The sequence below is a fragment of the Aedes albopictus genome, chromosome 3 (genome assembly GCF_035046485.1).
Source record: "Aedes albopictus strain Foshan chromosome 3, AalbF5, whole genome shotgun sequence".
Lineage (NCBI taxonomy): Eukaryota > Metazoa > Arthropoda > Insecta > Diptera > Culicidae > Aedes > Aedes albopictus.
Window position 1 is genome coordinate 143,415,758 of NC_085138.1, and position 13,321 is coordinate 143,429,078.

At 39.9% G+C, this 13,321-nt stretch overlaps 2 protein-coding genes across 9 annotated transcripts in view; one reads left to right on the forward strand and one right to left on the reverse strand.

The window, feature by feature from the left end:
• LOC109416290 (E3 ubiquitin-protein ligase hyd) overlaps window positions 1-13,144 on the reverse strand; it is a 67,779-nt gene extending 54,635 nt beyond the window's left edge. For all 8 annotated transcript variants that reach the window (XM_019690323.3, XM_019690324.3, XM_029880264.2 and 5 more), the window contains exon 1: window positions 12,580-13,144. In XM_019690323.3, coding sequence (XP_019545868.2) covers window positions 12,580-12,641 — 62 coding nt within the window. In that variant the 5' untranslated portion in view covers window positions 12,642-13,144. The remainder of the gene's footprint in view (window positions 1-12,579) is intronic.
• Window positions 541-8,174, forward strand: LOC115259333 (uncharacterized). The gene is made up of 8 exons (XM_062842193.1): window positions 541-1,923; window positions 1,984-2,181; window positions 2,251-2,412; window positions 2,471-2,641; window positions 2,831-3,037; window positions 4,567-5,100; window positions 6,446-6,795; window positions 7,626-8,174. The coding sequence occupies exons 1-8, from the start codon at window positions 1,890-1,892 to the stop codon at window positions 8,154-8,156; spliced, it is 2,187 nt and encodes a 728-aa protein (XP_062698177.1). The 5' UTR covers window positions 541-1,889; the 3' UTR covers window positions 8,157-8,174.
• Window positions 13,145-13,321: the final 177 nt, after the last annotated feature.

A 13,321-nucleotide genomic window follows, 5' to 3' on the forward strand; every position in this document is an offset into this window, starting at 1 on the left:
TTCATAACAATCGAACAATCCGTTTTTGCTGTGCATATTTTTGAATATTTTTGAACCATTTTCACATACACCCTTTTGAAAAGTTAGTCGTGGCTCTAAATAAAAATTTGATATCGAAAAATGGCGATTTAGATGGAACTGAAAAACTGTGCAAAGTTTCAGTTCAATAGAAAATCATGAATTAAAAATTTTTCTTAATTTTGATGCTGTTGCTTGGAATCGCTCCTTATTTAAACTCAATCTAGAAATATTATCCTGATTAAACGTCGCGATCGCCAAGGCAATCTTTGATTATTTCATTCGCAATTTCATTAAACATTTGAAACATTCTGATAATCATGGCTTACACTGTTGTTTAATCTGTTTAATGAATCACATTATTATTTATTATAGTTTGAGCTGCCACAAAACAGTGCTGCTGCAAAAAAAATGGTTCAAACATCCGAACACCTACGTAATCTTTTGTTTTGCAGAGGTTTAATGTACATCAAATATTTTGTTAAAAATATATAGTTTTCAAGAAAAATACAATGTCATGTTCAAAATCGAGTTCTTCAAATTTTATATCACGAAACCTATTGCAATGAATCCATATACAAAAGATGTTGACTTACAAATTCTTTACACGAGGATTTTGAACACAAATCACTACCACACAGGCATTTGGATCAGTCAATCTGTATGTTGATCTCATGGTATATTATGAGTAGACTTGTATGGACATGAAAAGGATCAAAACATAAAAATACATTCAGTAATCGTTTTCAAAACATCGTGAAATAGAGTAATGACATGCGGTATGAGTCACTAAGAACACTGCCTAGTAAACAAGTACACCAACAAATACTCATATTCAAAAATCGACAACATCCCTCTTATTATTCATTCATCATTATTCCATTACTCCACCCTATCGAACGGCACTGGACGAATCGGGAAGTTTCCAATGGTGATGAATGAACGAACCGTGGGTAAATAAAACGCAACAAAAATCCTTTCACATCGTGTGAGAGCGTAGTTTTCCGAACACATCTAATCAACTAAAATTTGCACATTCCAAAGCGAAAATCGCTGATGATAGCCATCAGGAGGCGATGAACCTCGTGAAAAAAAAAAACAAAAACGACAAAAACATACCCAATCGGCCATTTTTGACGGGTTACTATTATGTACCAGTACCGTAGTAGTGAGGAACGCTAGCGCTCCCATTATTTAGCACACGACGACGTTGTCGTCGTCGTTGCTGTCGGTCGGCTGACAGACTGGCTGCTCTGCGTTTCTGCTGCTGATGAGGGTTGCCTGCCATTGTTATTGTTGTTGTTTCTTCAGGCCGTGTCAGTCGCCCGTAGTATTGGGCGATGGGACTGCAAATATCGACTTTATTCGTCTAAATTCAATGAACGACCTCAGTTTAAGTTCCAGACTTTAAGGTCTCTGGAATTTGAGGTGCTCTACCCAAGTATCTACCAAGTAATATCAAACTTTTGGGTAATACCTAATTATAATTTTAATACTTCTCGAATACTTTTTCAAAAGGACGTAAGTCGAAAAATGTAAACAAACTGGGTTTATGCGGTGAACGATTGCAATTGCTTCTATAATTGCACAAATTTGACAACCATAACCATAGTAATTGAAACAATTTTTTTATATGTATTTTTCAAAACGACGGAACATCCCTATTTTTCGATGCTATAAAAAAAATATTTACGCCCTTTTGGATTCAAATTGACGAATCTGACAAGTTGACTGACAGCATACTTACGCTGGAATGAAAACAACGAAAGTGACAAAGAAAAATGAAAATTGAAAAGTTTTACTTACGTCAGTTTGCTGCTACAACCGTTTTTGTTAAATAAACAGGAAAAATAAAGTTCAGAACGTCCAGAATGGATAATTCGTGTGGGTTCCAGCTGCTACTGGGTAAGTTTATATGCATTTATTCTTTTGTTGTGAAATAACATACATTAATATATGATTCAGATGCTGCCACACAGTTGGAATGCAGCACTTCGGGAGCTGAAACAACACGTCATCAGGATCATCCGTATGCTCTATCTATTAGCTGCACCGAAGTGAACAGCACCAAAGCATCCGAAACCTTGAGCGCCTTCTCAGTAAACTCCCAGCCCGTTCGATCAAATCTCCCGACACAACGTTTGGCGTTAGCCGATATTACTTGTAAGTATTGTCATGTAAATTTTAGTGAAATGCATATTGAGTTCTTGCATATATTTTTTTAATGCTTAGATGGGATTAACCCATCGCAAGGAGAAAGCTTGCCAAGGAGAAAGCCCAAAAAGGAATCCTGCGATAGTTCAACGTATCTCAGCGTGTCGCAATGGCTGGAAAACTTGGATGATTGTTGTTTTAATGTTTCCGAGTGCAGCTTTTCGTCCACCGATCAGTGTGGTAAGTGAATAGAAAAGCAGATATTTTTTTTCCATTTTAACTCAAATACTTCTTGCAGATAATCCAGCTAATCATTCGTCGTCGTTCACGCTACGTTCACCTCCATCCGAGCCTCCGTCCTTCATGTCTATTCACCCTCCCGATGCGAAGCAATTTAAGAAGGCAGCAACCGGCTACGCTGGCACCGCGCCCTGCGTTCCTGGGCGGAGTTGTGTTGCAAACCATTCTGGTAAGTGTTGTGCCGCAGCCTAGTCTCGGAGGTTGTGGGTTGGAGAAGTTTCGAATATAACGTCCATCGGTCCATCGTTTATAGGGATTTCTAGCTCCCTCCACTCCCCTATTTGTCATACAGTACTAAAACTAATACATGTGCTGTTCCCCATTTTGAAAATCCACCCAATCGATTTGAAATTTTCAGGTGAGCTACACCAGAATCGCGCCTCGTCTGATCCGAAGCTCGTTGATCCAGCTGAGCATACTGATTCACAACTGCGGCCAAGTTCTCGATCAAAGCATCTGTCTCAACCACGAACCACGCCCTACTCTTTGTCGGCAAAAAGCTCCAGCAGCAATTTCGGAATTTCTAACCCACCCGAGCGCAGTGCCGCCTCTTTAGTCGTTCCAGGTAAATTTATATAGATGTTCTCAAACATGTTGAATGGATTTGACTAGAGTGACTGGAAGGGAGAGTGGCGTCATCTTCCAATTTTGACAGGTCTCCTGCTCGTTTGGAACGGGAATTTGTATGGAGTTGACAGATGATAGCTGTTCCAATTTTGACATTGACGCCACTCTCCCTTCCAGTCACTCTAGATTTGACCAATCATTGCACAATGGTCCACGAACCAGATTTACGAGGAAAGATGCATTCAGCGCCTTCAAATGATTTTTTAGACAATGGACTACCCGCTTTGCGCACAGCCACAGTTGATCAGCAGGAGTAAATCAATTTAATTTTGTATGGCGAAATGCATCTAAACTTGAATTACTTGAAATACAAAGCTTTTCCCGAAAAAATATTTGGTAGGCTTAATAGTGGTCACCATTGTGCACAACCACTACCAAATATTTTTTCGAATAATGTGTTCCACTTTGAAGAATTTGCCTTTAGATGGTATTCGTCATACAATATTTTTGCGATTTACTTTTAGCGATTTTTCGCGCATAGAAGCTAGCGCCACATTGGTCGATGCGGAGAGTAGGAAAACAGCCGATGTAGTTAATTCATTATTGTCTTCTACAAAGTTGTCCCTGATAATAAGGCCCTCTTTCCAATGTGCATGAAAATTAGGGTGGTCCAATTTTCAAAGAAATTGGATGACAAACTTTTTTATTTGCAAGAATAACTATATACATTCTTCGGGAAAGTTGTAGATCTATCAATTTTGAGCAAGTTTGCTGAAGACAGTTTTTATGTAGCTTAAAAAATTACCGATCTAGAGATATTTTTCTGAATTAGCTTAGGGTGGTTCAAGAAAAATCGGTTTTCTGGCATTAACTTTTCCAGTTTCAATTTTTCATCAGAGTCGCCCAAGAAACACTTGTAGAGTATTTCAAGACGCGTCATTTCGTGCGCTGAGATGGTCGTTATCTCTTTTGGTTCAATAGTTACTGGTGTTTTTCTTAAAAAATCATAGTTTTTTTAAATGTGATAAAAAAAAGGCGATAAAACGATTTGTTCTAGCGTACCCTATGAAAACTATGAGAAAATGCTCCAAATTTGGTGAACCATTTTTAGAACTCCAAAAACGCACATTTTTGTGCGCTGAGAATGTTGCTACGTCATTCCGTTCAAAAGATATTGATGATTTTCTAGCAAAAATAGGCACAGTTCAAGTATTTTTTACTTGAGATACAAAAAATAACTCACCTCTAATTTTTTGATTTCTTCCTCCGGGTTTTCTCGAACCACCCTAAGCTAATTCAGAAAAATATCTCTAGATCGGTCAATTTTGAAGCTACATAAAAACTGTCTTCAGCAAACAGTTACTTGCTCAAAATTGATAGATCTACAACTTTCCAGAAAAATGCATATAGTTATTCTTTCCTCGTAATTTCCTCGTAAATCTGGTTCGTGGACCACTGTGCATTGTTTGTGCAGGTTCTAGATTTGTCTTGACATGAATTGTACAGTCTTATTTTATTATTTTTCAGCAAACATTTCCCATGGTCCCCAAATCCCAAGCACTGTTCAAGAGCACAGTGAAATATTTTCAAAGTCATTCAACAAATCAATCTGCAGAGCAACAACGTCAACACCGATTCCAACGCGGCCCAATGAGATGCAACGAAAAAAAAAATCATCGCAACTATTTGCAGATGAGACACCTGTGGATTTATCCCTTCCAAAGGTTGGTGTTAACATAGGTCATGAACCTTCCCAAGACCAGGGCACCAACAGCTCAATTTGTCGGCCTATGGATTTGCGCATTGCAAAACTTGCAGATCACGAACTCGATAATCATTACGAAGAGGATTCCTGTGATGAAGAAGATGATTCTGGAGGCGATCCGACATTCCTGAATGAATTTTCCATTTTTGAATGCTTCGAAGAATACAGAAATATGCAAACCGACGATGAAGAGTTTCCAGACTCGGACGACGATAATTTCGATTTGCGACCAGCCGTCCAACAGAAGTGCCAAGGTCCAAAAACGAAAAACGATGCAGGAGAAGGCAGAAGAGAAGGTAAGGCTCTAGACTGGCACAAACACAAACATGTTTGTCGATCGAAACTTACGGGAAAAATCGTTCCTCAGGGTATGATCAGCTATTTATTCCACTCTTAGCCAAATCGAGCGAGGTAAACAGGCGTGCTGAATGCTAGACTGGAGGTCACCCAATTTATCTTACATTTGAACTAAAAATCCCTTACAAATTTTAACATATTACTCCGTGGACTTTGTCAACTTTTTTTTCTTTCGACAAACAAATGTGGATCGATCTAGTGATGTTGATTTATTCATACTCTTCCAGGAATTCGTTAAGAAAGCTATCCTGGGATTTTCTAATTCCTCGTGTGATTGCTTCCGGGATTCCTCATGGGGTTTCTTCAGAAATTTCTCCACGTATTCCTCCACAAATTTCTCCAGGGATTCATTAGGGAAATACTTCTGTTATTTCTTCAGGAACAACTCCAGGGAATATTTTAAACATTCCTTAAAGGATTCCCCCAGGAAATCTTCTTGGGATTCCTTCTGAGACTCCTTCTAGAATTCTTTCAGGAACTCTTACAGGAATTAATCCACGACTTCCTGTAGGAAATGTTTAGGGATTCCCTTAGGAATTCTTCTGGGATTCCTCCTGGGTTTCTTCAGGAATTCCTCCACGTATTCCTCCAAGAACTCCTCCAGGGATTCACTAAGGAAATCTTTCTGTTATTCCTTCAGGACCCTATTTCTTACCGAAATCTCAACTGCTGAGTGTTCGGTAACGGGTTTTTAAAGAAATTCTCTAAAAATTGTCAAATTTCGGTAACATATTATCGTTTATCTGTCAAACTCTAATGAAGTTCGGTAAAAGTTGCGAGCTTTACCGAATTATTCCTGTAAAACAATCTTAACGGTTGAGATTTCGGTAAAACATTACCTAAATCGGTGATATGCATTCCACCAGGCATTTCTTCAGGAGTTCCTCCAGATTAATCCTATGATTCCTATGCAGATTCAACCTATTCAAACCGAACGCCAGAACTGTCTTCTTGAGAAATTTTCGACAAAGTGTATTATATTTAAATTACTTTAATATTAATTACGCTCTTGCGTTTTATTTCGATTGGGCATTTGGTTACAGAGATATTTTTTGAAGAGCACTTGGAAGTAATATCACTTAACTTTTTGATAAATGCTTATACCCCCAGCTTTGCCATTAACCCTCGAGCAGTCGCGTCTTCGATCACCTGCAGCGGCACCACGCTCACAATTAACGTGTATTTTTCATGGTGTACTGAGTAGTACACGATGCGACCCATCCCTGGTTAATGTTAACGTTTTGTATACCTCCATAATGATAATCTATTTTTTTTCGATTTCAGATGAACAAAACGATTCGAACGAGTTACAGAAAAATGAGGAAAACGAAACAATCAATACCACTCACCATAATCTGGAAAACGAATTAAATGATCCGAAAATCAAAAAGGTCTCGTTAAGAGTCCGAAACAAACAGCTCAAACTCAAAGGAATGTCGTACACAAGGCCCGATGGTACCGTGGTTCCCGCTCGTTCTGTTAAGAAGGGATGCGAATGCAAAATGAAATGTAGCGAGAAATATTCGGACAATGTCAGACAACAGCTGCTTCGAAATCTTCTGGCTCTCAAAATGTCAGGACAAAACCAATTTATTGCCAATCATATGATAATCACCAAAACGGCTCATCCAAAGGTAAAAGAGATGAAAAAGGGTTTAAAAATCGTATACTCACAATACTTAGTGCACAGACAATCTGACACTGACATCTGACACTCTGATAATTCCCATCGTACTTCGATTTAACGATCTTTTTCAAAATTTGATAGTTGACCAACTACCCACCTGTGGCGCTCACATCGTTTTTGTTCGAGTTTAACGTTTGCTCACTACCGCCACCTAGTTGATGGTTGGCCAAACTTAGTCATTTTAGCATTGGGCGAAAATGTTTCCGTGACTATGATTTGAATCGAAAAATGTTCTATGTGTTACGTCTGTTTGTCTGTGGAAAAATGTTCGAAGTGTTACGTCTGTTTGTCTGTGCTTAGTGTTTTAAACCGCATATTTAAAATTATTTTTCATAACAAATTAGATTAGATTAGATTATTTTTCATAACAAATTAGATGCTAAATGCGCACATGGTTACTTTAAAATTCCATCAAATGCGTATAGGTTTTGTACAATGTTCAATATATTTTTGAGATGACGTTGATTGATGATATCGGGTCATTACTGTACTGTAGTATTTATTTAAAATTACATGTTTTTCTTTTGAGAATTAATTAACAATTTCATAACATACAATTTTTTTCTCTAAATGCACAATATTTGACACCACGTTAAGTAATACGCATACACGATAATAATTGGTTATTTTTATGGAATGATCAAATTTTGATATTTTATGTCTATTAAGGTTAATCTTGGGTTAATTTCAGTTAAATTTTATTGTATGAATTCATTGTATTCAAATGTTTGTCAGCATCAAACAATTTCTACATAAGAGCCTAATTCTTTTCTTCAGGTTGTCAACTCCCGACGTACCTATTCAAGGTCCTACAGACTTCCAGGAGTTTCTGGTATGGTGAAAATTTGCAAGGTGATGTTCATGACAACGCTCGACATAACGGATCGGAAATTGAGAAGCCTGGCGGCAAAAAAAATTGCAGGCCTTGGTGTGGCAGAGGATGATCGACGGAGCTTCAATACGTCTCACAAAGAAGTCAGCCAGGATCACATCGAATTTATAAGAAAACACATAGACAGCTTCCCGGCCTACTCTAGTCATTATTCTCGAGAGAGTTCGGAGAAGCGATATCTGTCAAGCGATCTGACCATACAAACCATGTATGACTTGTACAGAGAAAAATGTAGCAGGGATAACTTGTGGATACCTGTACATTACGATACCTACCGAATAATCTTCAGGGACAAGAACTTGTCATTCAGGAAGCCGAAGGTAGACGTTTGTGGCGAATGCGAAAAATACAGAATTGCTATCAAAGGAGAATTGGATTTGAATGCGAAGGCCACATTAACCCTCCTTTGGCATTAGGGTCATTTTTGACCCAAACCGTATACTACGTCAGCGTACTGCTGCCAACATGATGCAAAAGGAAGGTTAAAAGCGAATCATGAGCTGCATCAGAAAGCTGGTCAACGGGTATATCTGGAGAAGCGAAAAGACCGAATGCGGAGCAAACGAGACAGCACACATCGCACCGTGTCATTTGATCTACAGAAGCAGCTGCCAACACCTCATCTGCGCTGCGGACAGGCCTTCTATTCTAGACAGCTGTATACGTATAATTTGACGTTTTTTACTACACACCTGGAGACCAATTCGGCCACATGCATGATGTGGGATGAGACTAAAGCGAGACGTGGATCACAGGAAGTTGCATCCTGTTTGCTCAGAGACCTGAAAAGGATGCCAAGAACCATTAGTCACGTGGTCTATTATAGTGATCGCTGTGTCGGGCAAAATTTAAATAAAACGGTCGTTTTCACTTTTGCTGCTTATGTAGAGCAGGCTGCTAACGAAGGAAGGCATTTGGTCATAGAGCATAAGTTAATGCGAACCGGGCACTCCCACATGGAGGTGGACACAATTCACTCGGCGATAGAAAAAGCGAAGAAAAACACATCCATCGATATAGAAATCCCTCATGACTGGATCATTCTGATTTCGGCAATAAAAAGAAGCGTTCCGTTCGACATTATCGAGATGGAACAGCGTGATTTCTTTGCGTTGAAGGATTTGTCCAAAAGGTACAGCATCCCGAAAAAAAACACAGCCGGAAATCCAATAAAATTCATGGACATCATGGTTTTTCGATTCTCCACGGATATCCCTGGAACTGTATATTACAAAAACGATGTAGAAGATGAAGAATTTAAGCAAATGCTTATAGTTTCCGGTCTCGAGCTCGAACAAATCGAAGTTGAAAATATCGAAAACGAGCCTATTACACTACCGGATGCGAAACTGGCGGACTTGCGTGGGTTGCTACCGTTCATCAAAAATAAACAGTTCTATGAAACGTTCTTAAAAACATTAGTCCCATCAAAACGTGGTAGACGCCCAAAATCCAAACTTGAAGATCACTTTGAAAACGATCTGAGTCCGCCAGAAAGCGGGGAAGAAGATTAAATGGAAAGCGGTCGACTTTTGTCATTTGTAAATCTTAAAGCACCCAACGATACGATCTATTGTATTTTCTATCTATTTTCTTAACTTTAAAATCAATGAAGATATTGAATAAAATGTATGAACATAATGGTATTGTATTTACCCCATAAACGTCTAGTAGAACTTACTTTGCTAAAATAAAAATGAACTTTACACAAACGCCCATAAATTACTCACGCTTAGGGGGGATGGGAACATCAGTAAGTGTGACGATCCATACAAACACTTGAAAAGTTTCATACGAAAAGGGGGGATGCAGAGCCTCAAATTGGCAATAATTTACCTACATCGGCTGTTTTCCTACTCTCCGCATCGACCAATGTGGCGCTAGCTTCTATGCGCGAAACATCGCTAAAAGTAAATCGCAAAAATATTGTATGGCGAATAGCTTCTAAAGGCAAATTTATCGAAGTGGAATACATTATTCGAAAAAATATTTGGAAGTGGTTGTGCACAATGGTGACCACTATTAAGCATACCAAATATTTTTTCGGGAAAAGCTTTGTATTTCAAGTAATTCAAGTTTAGATGCATTTCGCCATACAAAATTAAATTGATTTACTCCTGCTGATCAACTGTGGCTGCGCGCAAAGCGTGTAGTCCATTGATATGTCACTGATTTATGGACTTTCTTTAGTGCGGAACGTTTTTTTTTTGGCGCACGCAGCGTTTCTGTTTGAGTTTACACACTATACCGCCATCTAGTTCATGGCTGGCCAAATGCAATATTGGGCGTTTTACGTCTGTCTGTGGTCCTGTATGAATCGCTGTTAGTTCGGCAAAAATACTGAGAGACATATTCTGCCTATGATCGCATGACTGAATAGGAAACCCAGAAGGCAGTATATATGGTCAAAAATGAACCTGACTCATCTCGTCCCGCATATCTAACTAGTCAATTGTCGTGTGAAGCATAGCTGCCCCAGGTTCTTTGGGAATCCCTATTAACATGATGAGACAACTATGCTGCACAGTCAAGATCAGTGAAAAATCAATATACAAAATAGGATTTCTTTCATTAGGTTAATTAGTCATTTTTGTTTATTTAATCATGCAATAGCGTTGACTGACAAATATAAGAAATGTACATAGACATAATACGTATTTTTTTTTTCAGTTTTAAAGATTTTTTTTAGTGTGACGTCCACGTTGGGAAAGAGCACGGTTTTCATTTGATTTGAATTTTCTGAAATCTATTTATGCCAATAAACATCAGTATTACGACGGTGTGTGGCTACTGGTACACTGATGGTATTAGAATTTACAACTTTTGGCAGAATTCCGATTTTTGGTGCGTTTGTTTGAACCCTACATCGTACACGTTCTGCCACATCTCCTGCAGTGCATCGGAGATTCTTCGTCTTACGTCCGAAAGGCCGCCGACGAATGTGCCACGGCCATGCTCTCCGCTCACGGAGTCAAACTGATTCTCCCATTCATGTTGAACGCGCTGGGTGTTCCTGGCGAACAAAGGCCGGTTCGGTGAAACTCCTAAGAGCGATGGCCTTTTGCGCCCCAAAGCAGCTGTCATCCTGTCTTCCCAGTATCGTGCCCAAATCAATGAAAGTTCTGGGAGATTCCCACATCAAAGTCCAGGAGGCGTGAGCTACTGCTCTGAAATGATTGGCTCCGTCATCAAAAATTCGGAAATTCAAACCATTGTACTAGTCCTGCTCAGAGGTTTGGAAAATCCCTCCTCGAAGATTTCCGCTTGTCTGCAGAGCCTCCTTGAGACCAAATTCGTGCATTTTCTAGACGCTCCCTCATTGGCCTTGATCATGCCCGTTGTCCAGCGAGCATTCATGGACCGTTCCACCGAAACTCGGAAGATGGCCGCACAGATAATCGGTAACATGTACTCGCTGACCGACCAGAAGGACCTCACCCCGCACCTCCCGAACTGAAAACCTCTCTTTTGGATCTGGTGCAATGGTACGAGGAATGGGCGAAACGTCCTTCGAAGATCTGCTCCCGTGGTTAATGCAAACCACGCATTTGCGTGCAGTTCAGTGAGCCGTACAAAACTCAGCCACAAATTTGCGAAGATCCTCCAGGTTCATTATAACGATAGTGTTTTGCTAGGCTTTAACGAAGATATCTGCCCACGAAGTCCATGTCGCCAGAACCACTACAGTTGCTGTAATAAATATCAGTTAATACTTTTTACATACGATAAACAATCTTTAAATTATATTTACCAGGAACACCTAAACGACGATCAAAGTTGACTGAAATGTATACAAACGCTTTTAGTTTTTGTTTGCTAGCAGATTTGTCGTAAGTAGATTTACGCTTTGCTACTGACGTAACCTTTTGGGTGTATGTAAACAATCGACTGCCAGCATAGCGTAACACACCGACGAAAGTAACACACTAGCTGTCAGTACGACTTATGAAAACGGCGTATTTCTGCCAACGACGACAAAACGTGGTAAAGAATATTTTCTCAAACAAACTTGTTTTTTCCAAGCGAAAACTGAATATTTAATATTGTGCACGAAATTACTTACATATAGCACCCTGTAGATGTTTTCACATTATTATAAAGGTTTTTGGTTTTAAATAGGATTTAAAATAAGTTTGAAAATTTTGAAACCGGATTTTCTCAGCCAAGGTAAAATCTACATACGTCCTTTTGAAAAAGTATCCGAGACTTGTTGACGTTGGGTGGCGTCTTTTGACCACATGTGACTACAATGCCAACAAAAATTGACCCTAGTAGGATGTTGGGGTGAATATGGCTCAGAAAGGTTCGCTGAACGTGCACTAAGGCATCGTGGTGCGCCTAGCTTAACATCCTAGGACGGCTAAGCATGTATGGAAAAGTAATCGTTGTTTGTTAAAACAATCTTTTCGTCCAAAGTCCAGGGGAAGTGATTATCCTACAATGAACCAAGTGTTAAAACCACTCGATACACTTTCTGTTCATTGCAGCTTCATCGGAGCTCCCCTCAAACATTTCACTCCCAAGCATATGTCTCTTGTTGTTTTTAATGCAAGTCGTATTTATCCAGCAACGAAACCATTGAAAACTAATTAGATAAATAAAATAAATCAATCAAAATGGATGAATGATGAAAGGCGAGTAGAACGAACGGGACGTCTGTTCGTCTGTGGTCGCCATTGCAGAAAATCGTCGATCAAACCTATGTATTGCGGTACCGAATTAATTGCGTGATTGAGTCGGCATCGCCCATTACTACGCCGTCGAGTCGACTGGCTGCCATCTTACTTTTCAATTTTCCTGATTCGCCAACATTTTACAAAACCATTTTCGGGCCATTACCTGTCATTTAATTGATCCTCCGTTCCGGGCAGCGGATGCACCACGAAGTGCAGCGTCGACATCGTTAGGTTTTATCCACAAAATCCTTCCGTTTGCAGGTTTAATTTTCCTCTGTTGAAAAAGGTGAATTTTTCCTTCCTCACACCTTAGCACTTTGCACACACCACACACAGCAGAGCAGCGAGCGAGCAGCTCTTCGTTCAACTCGACTCGACACTTCTGCTGCTACTGCTATTCACTTCTTCTTCCTCTTCCTTCTTTGCTTCTGCTTCTCTGATTCAACACACTCTTCTTCTCGATAACTCCTGGCTCAGCAGCAGCGAATCGAACTCGTGCGGGCCAAAACACGAGTTCCGACGTCCGCCGGATCTGATCACCGATTTTCACACGTCCGAGCGCTGATTCACAGAATATTCGATCACCACGTACCGAGAACCGTTCGCTTCACACTGCACGGACACTGAATTCACCTTCCTCTCGCTTTTTTCCAGTTATGTATGGAAAATTTTCACCCTCAGCATGCGTTTTGCTGCTGCTACAGTCGATGGCCGAGGTTGTTCTGAGAGCCAGAGCCAGCCAACACGCAACTGACAGCATTTGCTGGCAGCGAGGGCCAGTATGACATTTTTTGCCGCGCGGCGGCGCTTATCCCAGTTTATCCCGAAGCGGCGCGTTGTGGCAGTGAAGTACTAGATCTCGCAAGAACACGGAAAATCAACATTTTTTTTCAGATTCATTGGAA